Source organism: Nannospalax galili, unplaced genomic scaffold (genome assembly GCF_000622305.1).
Source record: "Nannospalax galili isolate Female #2095 unplaced genomic scaffold, S.galili_v1.0 scaffold800, whole genome shotgun sequence".
Lineage (NCBI taxonomy): Eukaryota > Metazoa > Chordata > Mammalia > Rodentia > Spalacidae > Nannospalax > Nannospalax galili.
Window position 1 is genome coordinate 970,297 of NW_008347125.1, and position 8,341 is coordinate 978,637.

The 8,341-nt window shown below is 40.5% G+C and overlaps 1 protein-coding gene across 1 annotated transcript; it reads left to right on the forward strand.

The window, feature by feature from the left end:
• Window positions 1–3,196: 3,196 nt before the first annotated feature.
• Window positions 3,197–5,107, forward strand: LOC103742432 (permeability factor 2-like). Its single transcript, XM_008843473.3, has 4 exons — window positions 3,197–3,405; window positions 3,491–3,614; window positions 3,725–3,808; window positions 4,490–5,107. Exons 1-4 carry the CDS (start codon window positions 3,324–3,326, stop codon window positions 4,503–4,505), a joined length of 306 nt encoding a protein of 101 aa, XP_008841695.1. The 5' UTR covers window positions 3,197–3,323; the 3' UTR covers window positions 4,506–5,107.
• Window positions 5,108–8,341: the final 3,234 nt, after the last annotated feature.

Consider the following 8,341-nt stretch of genomic DNA (forward strand, 5'->3'; position numbering starts at 1 on the left):
TTTATAATAATCCTATGAAGATTGCTTTTAAGGCTTAAAAAGGAGTAGATATACTTAAGTTGACAGGAAATTGGTAGGAAGCTAAATAGATTTCAAAAAAACAAACAAAATAGGCACAAATTTTTTTAATAAGGAGTTGTCTGGCCCAAGACAAATAGAATAAACTATATGCCTGACTTTCTTTCTCAGATCTAGGCTTGAGTAATGCCATGACTATTCCCTACCCTAGCAATCCATAGACCTCCTTCTTAGCCTTCTCTATACACCCAATAACACCACCACCATCACCCACACCCCCAGCCGCACATACTATTTATTTTCTTATGTTGGTTTGATAAGATTTCAACTACTTATACCCAAACAATGCTTAATTAAGCCAAGTATCACCATGTCAATGAGCATTTTATAACACCATGACAGTCTATATGAGATAAAGTGTAAAGAATGATTATAGACACATACAAGGATTATGGAATATCTCCTTCAAAACTCATGTAATAGTTTTGGAATAAAGGAAGAAAAAGAAACAGAAGCTTGAACCTCACCTTGGTGTCTGTGTCGTCTTTCCTGGACTCTGCTGGACAGAGTCCCGGCTCGCGACACCCAGCCGCACATACTATTTATTTTCTTATGTTGGTTTGATAAGATTTCAACTACTTATACCCAAACAATGCTTAATTAAGCCAAGTATCACCATGTCAATGAGCATTTTATAACACCATGACAGTCTATATGAGATAAAGTGTAAAGAATGATTATAGACACATACAAGGATTATGGAATATCTCCTTCAAAACTCATGTAATAGTTTTGTTATTATTATAATGGTGCTAAGAAGCAGGACTTTTAATGGGTAATTAAATACAGAGGGTTCTGATGTCACAGAGGAATTGAAACCATTAGTGGGAAGTCTATTATTTACAGCCAGAACATACGACAAAAAAGTTGAGTTTAGGATCAAAAGTTCCAAAAATATCCTATGCCTGTAAGTCCTGATGCTTTCCCCTGTGCCTACTCAGTTCTTATCTCATGAGTGCAAGTGCCTGCTGAGTGAGGCCAGAGACATCTGATCTCCCTAGAGTTGGGGATACAGGTGATTGGAAGTCACCCAGTATGAGAACCGAACTCAGGTTCTACAAGAGCAGTATGCGCCCTTGACTGTTAAGCCATCTGCTCACCCTCAACGAACTTCTGTTTTAGTAATGACTTCATGAGTTATTGCATTAATTTACAACTTGAACATACAACAGATACAAGAGTGGCATTCAGCACAAGTTAAAACAAGGGGGAATCTGCTTATCATGGTACTTCTCATAACATTGCTGCTCTTGAAAAAAAAATCTTGAAGCATCGATTTGGTGTGTGGTGAAGAACTCTTCTTTGTAGATGACCACCACATTCTTGCTATGTCTTTGGGGAAAGAGAGAGTACTAAGACTAAGCACAGGCAGGTCTCTGGTCTCTTATAGGGGCACTAATCCCAATGCAAGTAGCCCACCCTCACAACCTCATCTACATCTACTATCTCCTCAAGGCTCCACCTCCTAATACCATGTCAATGGAGATTACAGCTTTAGCATATGGAGGGGGAGGATCATTCAGTCCATTTACAATGACTCTTTAAAGCACCCTCTCTACTTCATTGGTTCAAAAAGTATTTTCAGAACACTTAGTAAGTACCAATGTTTTACAAGTGCTGACATTTTTACTATGAGGCAAGCACTCCCAGTAGTTCTCTCTCTCTCTCTCTTTTTTTTTCTGGTCTTTTTGAGACAGGGTCTCCCTGTATCCCCAGCTGTCTTGGAACTCACTATGTAGACCAGGCTAGCCTTGAACTCACAGAGATCTGCCTGCTTCTGCCTGCCAAGTGCTGGGATTAAAGGCATGCACCACCACACTGGCCTTGGTTCTCTTTTATACAGGAGAAACAAGCAAAGAGGTTGGATACTGCCAGCAGCCATGCCAGGGTAAGTGGTGTAGCTGAAATTTCAGCCCTGAAAGCCTTATCAAGGTATATACAGAGTCTAGGGAACACCCAGGGCCACAGGCAAAGGGCTTCCTGCACCAGATGCTTCCCTCCCCTTCTCATAGACGTACAGCATAGTCCACACTTCCACCAGTTCTGCATCCCCTCTGGAATAGATGGTGATCACCTAGGTTCTACAGGTAAAGACCCCCACCCCAGGCACATTGAGACTGATGGTGACGAGCAAACTACCCAGTGTGAAGGCTTCAGTTAAATAGATTTAGTAATGCTTTCAATGGAGAGCTCAAAAAAGTGTCAGCAATCGTCTAACAAGTATGGTGTGATGGTTCATGCCTATAGCCTTCCATCCTAGGCTACATCAGAGTCTCTCTCAAAAAAGAAGTTTTAAGAAGGAACCAATTCTACAATGTAGGTAAATTCAGATGACACAGAAATGGAATTATACCAGTAACCCACCTAGTATTTATATCTTTTACAAAGTCTTAGCTGTCTTCATTTAAATACATGCTTTGTGGTATTCAGGGCCTTTTTGATCCAGGGACCTCCTTATCCCAATACGAGCCCTCACAGCTCCCCAGTGGGCTTTCCTAAATCAAAACAAAACATGACCTGCAGACAACAGGCTGGTGATGCTTTGGGAACCACTAGAGTTTGGGAAGTTCCTAAGTTTAAAAGAGAGGACAAATGGGAGAATACAGCACTGTGTTCTAAAATAAACACTGAGCTAACCCTGGCAATGATTATTCTCCTGGCCCTCCTCCCATGCCCTGCTGCAGAAAAAAGCAGCTCAAAAGTAATTTATTTGGTATCACAAAAGAGTAGGGAAAAGAAAATCATTCTCACGTGTATTTTTAAAGACCCTGTTTCTTTCAGACATGAACGAAATCTGCAAAGCTCAAAAGACAAGAGAAGCAGTGATTCGCATTATCACTGTGAATCCCAACTGTGGAGCCAGGCTTGGCGCATCCCCCACGTGACCCACCGCCACGCCTGCCGCTGGGGTCACTGGGCGCCCACAGTCCCCTGGCAGCACTTACTCCTTTTCCTTTGGGGACTTTGGGCCAGAAAGCAAAAATTCCAGAATGCCATACCCTGGGTTTGGGCAGGAAGACAAAGTTGTCCCCAGTCCAATCAGCACGAGGGCGGAGCAGAGTCCTTTTTCCGGCCCTGGGGAAACACCCTGAACTCCGGGAATTTCCCTGGCCCGGGACTCCGGCGTTTCCCGCCACCGTGCATAAAAGGGGCTCGCTGGGCACAGGGAGCCACAGATCGCACTCAGAGCCTCTCATCAATCAGCTCGCGTATTCCAGGCTCCCGAGACCCTCCTGCCCAGCATCATGGTCCACGCCGCCCATGCCCCGCTCCTGCGCTCCGCGCTGCTGCTGCTGCTACTCCTGCTGACCACCGGCCAGACCACAGGTGAGACCCGTGCCCTGCCATCCGCTGAACGAGGCTCCAAGAGCTCCAGCGCACAGCCCCGCTAACCCAGTGTCTTCTTCCATAGGGGCTCCCGCAGCCACCGAGCTGCGTTGCCAGTGCCTGCAGACCATGCAAGGTATTCACCTCAAGAACATCCAGAGCGTGAAGGTGACTACCCCGGGAGCCCACTGCAGCCAGACAGAAGTCATGTGAGTGCCTCCCACACCCCTGAAACCACAGTCATCCCCACCTTCCTGCTGCCTCCACCTCACCCCAGCCAGACCTCCTGCCTAATACCTGTACCCCCTTCTCTCTGCAGAGCCACTCTCAAAAATGGGCGCGAAGCTTGCCTTAACCCTGAAGCCCCCATGGTTCAGAAGATCATCCAGAAGATGCTGAAAACGTGAGTTGTGCCTCCTTTGTAGTTTGTGACTGGAGGTCTGTGGATTAGAGTACTGGCATGTGACTTCTGAAAACTGTATCAGGGAAACTCAAAGTTATAGGACTAGAAACCATAATTATTATTCTTATAGTTAACCTTGTCTTGAGGTCGTTAATTGGCTCTCATGCCAGTTTTTGGCCATCTCCACATTCTAAACCCCAGCTCAAATGAATGGTGGCAGTGTATCCCTAACATATGAAGGAGAATCGGCCAGTGATTATAAAGTGTTAAGGGGCTGGAAAACTGAATTCCTGGCAAAATACACCAGGAGTCTTCGAGGTGGACAGAGCTGTTTGCAGTGAGATTTTTCCCAAGTTCAAGGCTAAGTTCTCTGAGACTGTTACTTTCTTGAACTTCAGCAAAGTAGAAGACAGATAGGGTTGTGTGTGTGATTTAAGGTCATTCAAATAAAATTTTAACCCATTGTGACAGTCAGTGAGTAATGTATTTTGGCTCTTTCAAACCAATAATACAGCCTACTGCACAGCACAGTTTTTCAATTCAAATATTCAGGAGCCCAAGCTTTCAGCTGTACACAATGCAGGGGTGGCCATGCAGAAATCCCAATAGAGCCTCGGGGACTGGAGTTAAAGAAGAGCAGATTTGATCAGTACCTGTAACAGTCACCCTTTCTCACTGCAGGGGCAGCCCCAACTGACCTGGGAAGAAGTAAGAAGATTGTCCTGGTGGCTCCTGCTAGGTGGAAAGAATGACCATTTCCCGGCAATCCTACCTAAACACTTTTGACTGTTTCTTAAGAGAGTTCTATTTATTTATGTATGTATTTATTTATTTTATAAAGCCTGTGTTTTTATTATTTTACATTAGTATTTAAAGTTGTGGATATGTTTCATCAAAGGTAGCTTTGTCATAATTGTTTAGTTGAAGATGGTGGACTTAAAATGTCTCATTTAACTAATATTTATTGGGAGATCTTTATTGTCTGATCACTGTGATACAAGTGTGTGGGGTGGGTATCCACGAAGCTAGACTAGAATGTATGAGCATGTTATATGTTAGGGTAAGGGAATGTGTGGACATCTATTTTTGTACTTTTTGAAAAGAATGTCAATTATTTATTGAAAGTCTTTCATATTGTATGTCAACATTGATATGTTGAAGCTTCCCTTGGACATTTTATGTCTTGGCTGTAGGGCATAATGCCCTTTTATATTAGATATGCAATGTTCTCTGTCTTAGAGCAGAGGTCTTGTGACCATTACATTTTTACAAATGAAGTGAAAATAAAAGCTTTACCCAAAAATGGCATGCATATTTTTGTTTTGTTCCTTTTGGTGTCTACGGGTTATAGTTAACGCTGTACCTGTGCCTGGCTGACATGTCTCATGACTTTCACTAACTTGAGAAAGAGTAGTTGATACTCCTAGAAAGTACATATTACTCTCGCTCACTTACCTAATAATTCTAGTTTTGTTTAAAACATTGCTTTTTCCCACACTGACCAGTTTTCTACTCAAAAGTAGCTCTTTTCAAAAAATGTTTTTTGTTGTTCTTTATTTTATTTTCAAGAGAGGGTTCATGCCATATTGCTGAGCCTGGCTTTCAACTCAGCATTCCTAATCCAGCCTCGCTACTTGCTGGAACTGTAGGTGCACAGGTACATGAAAAGCCACACCTGGCTCCAAATGAGCCAGACTTCTGAATTCTTACAAGCATTTTAATAAGGATTCTTTTTCAATCATTTTGATAAGTTTTTTTCAAAAAATTGTGTAGTTATCTTTCCTGTTTAATGAAGTTGGCATCATGAAGTGGCAAAATGGATTCTTTCTAAGAACTTAAGAAAAAGAACTGTTATTAAACAAGCTAGTAATGGAGTTGGAAGGAGGGCTCAGCTGTTCAAAGCACTGGCTGCTCTGGCAGAAGACCTGGATTCAGTTCCCAGCACCCACATGGCAGCTAACTCCAGCTCCAGGAGATCCAGTGCCCTTTTTGGGGCTCTGTGGGCACTGCATACACATGGCACACATACAGGAAAACATTCATACACATGAAATAAAAAGCTAATAACAATAACAGCTTACACAGATGGGTACACGCTTTAAAGCAAAATGTGATTTTAAAAAAGCAGAAAGGATAGCTAAAGAGATATGTGGATTTAGAATAAAACAAGTTTCAACAATTGTTTTTTAAAAGAATTAAGAAAAATTGTAATGAAGCAAAAATACACATTAAGGTAACTAGGCAACCCTGGAAAATGAAATAGAAAATTTCGGCGCTAATAGATCTTAAAGGAAGATAAAAGTAGTCTTACCTTAATAGTGCAAGTAAAAGACTAAAAGGAATAACAGCATAAAAAGTGACTGGGAGGCAGAGGACTTCCCAAGGCCCTACCCAGGTGACCGTGAGCTGGAATGGAAATTTGCTTTCAAAGGAATAAGAAAAGGGGAACATAAAAGTATTGCATTGGGGAAAGTTTGCAAGCATAAACCCAACCAAGTGATCAAAACTATTATCAGAAGTCAAGGCATGTGAATGGCTATGATGTAGCCTTTGACAGACTGTGACCGGAAGGGGAGGGTTCTTAACCACCTTTATACTTGGCTACAAAATCCAGAATATGTATGCATAAGAAAAAGCATAACAATTCAAACTTGATGAACATTCCTCAAAATACCCAACAAGTACTTTTGGAAATTTGCCCAGGTTAGGGAAAATCAGATACCCTCAAAACCTGTTACAATCAGATGAGACAAGGACGTGAGAACTAAATTAAATGTGTGCACTAGATTGGATCCCAGAATAGAAAAAGACATTAACAGAAAACTGGTGAAATTTCATAAAGATGTAAGTTTAGTGAACAGCAATGCACCAGTGTCAATTTCTCAGGTTTGACAAATACACTATTAGTATGTAGCATGTCAGCAGTAGCTATAGAATGAGAAGTTAGATACTGGGACTTTTCCACATACAAATATTTTCTAATTCTAAAAGTATTCTAAGCTTAAATTTCAAAGTTTAAACTTGATTTTGACCCTAGATAGCATGAAATTAGAAGACTTAAAAAGAGCCTGGTGTGGTGGCCCGCGCCTTTAATCCCAGCACTCGGGAGGCAGAGGCCAATGGATCTCTATGAGATTGAGGCTAGCTTGGTTTACATAGCAAGTTCCAGGCCAATAGTCACTACAGGGAGACTCTGTGTCCAAAAGACCAAAAAAGTGTTATATCATGCAAAAAGCTAACTTAAATAAACCCAGTATATTTATATTAAGAACTTATTGAAAACCACAAATGTATTATCAATACATTTAGGAATACTCTATCTATTAGTGCACTTATTGAAACAGGTAGTCTTAGAGTGAAAGAAATCTGAGTCAAAACATGTGGACAATTATAGTAAAGACAAAGAAATCCTTAAATTTTACAAATAATATATTATTAAAATGGTAGTAGACAAATCAGCATTCATAGTTAAAGATTTTTTGTGCCTGGCATGATGGTGGCATGTGCCTGTAATCCCAGTACTTGGAGGATCAGGAGTTAAGATTTGCCTAGGTTGCACAGTGAGTTAGAAGCCAGCATGGGTTACATGAAATTCTGTCCAAAAAAATTGCATTGGTTTTGAGACAGGGTCACTATGTAGCCCATGCTGTCCTTGAATACTTGATCCTTCTACCTCAGCCTCTCAAGTTTTGGCATTACAGTCCTGTGTCACCATGCTGATTTCCCATAGTTGAGGATTAAATGACTCAGTAACTAATAAGTAAGATTCTGAATAGTAATAATATGGAAGAATTCAAAAACATAACCAAGTTGGCTTGACTGACATCTATAGATAACTCATTGCAACCACATAAAAGGCATTTCCTTTCCAGTGCAAAGGAAGTGTTTCCTAAAAGATACTGCATATTGGCCTTGAAGGATGTATCAAAAGCTGAACGCACTGAAACATTATAGAGAACATGTTCCGATCATCACTTTTGGTGATTTGTAATTTTCCTAGCTGAAATAAACAAATCCATACACTATGCATGATGTTTGCTGTGGTTAATAACTCATTCCTCAACTTCCTAAATTTGATTTCATAATATGAGTCATAATGCTTTTGTCACTTGTATTGTAAACATCTAACATGATAAAAACATTTCCATGGAGATATGTCCTCATTCCATGCAGTTATTTCAGACATAGTTCTGTAAATTTTGGCATCCGAGTATTTCTTAGATTACATTACATGAATATAATACAATTTAATTACATGATACTACCACAAAAGGTTTTAAGAAATCTTAAGAAAATGAAAATCCAAAGTTTGTATTAAAATCTATTGTTAAAAAGAACCTAGAATAACCTCCAAATCTATTACATAGTTTTCTTATTAATTAAAATGAATTTAAATAATTACAGATAACAGAAAGCATCAGGGTGTCCTTACTATGGGAATTAAAGACTAGCTATGGTGATAAAGTATCTTATATATTAATAACTCCTCCTTTTCTGTTTTACTGTATCTGTTATTAATCTTTTGCAAAACCA

What these genes read in the sequence shown, in the direction of transcription:
- LOC103742432 (XM_008843473.3), top strand. Translation starts at nt 3,324, where the DNA reads ATGGTCCACGCCGCCCATGCCCCGCTCCTGCGCTCCGCGCTGCTGCTG. An exon ending in GACCACCGGCCAGACCACAG is followed by an intron (nt 3,406 to 3,490) that starts GTGAGACCCGTG and finishes CTTCTTCCATAG; the next exon opens with GGGCTCCCGCAGCCACCGAG. An exon ending in TGCAGCCAGACAGAAGTCAT is followed by an intron (nt 3,615 to 3,724) that starts GTGAGTGCCTCC and finishes TTCTCTCTGCAG; the next exon opens with AGCCACTCTCAAAAATGGGC.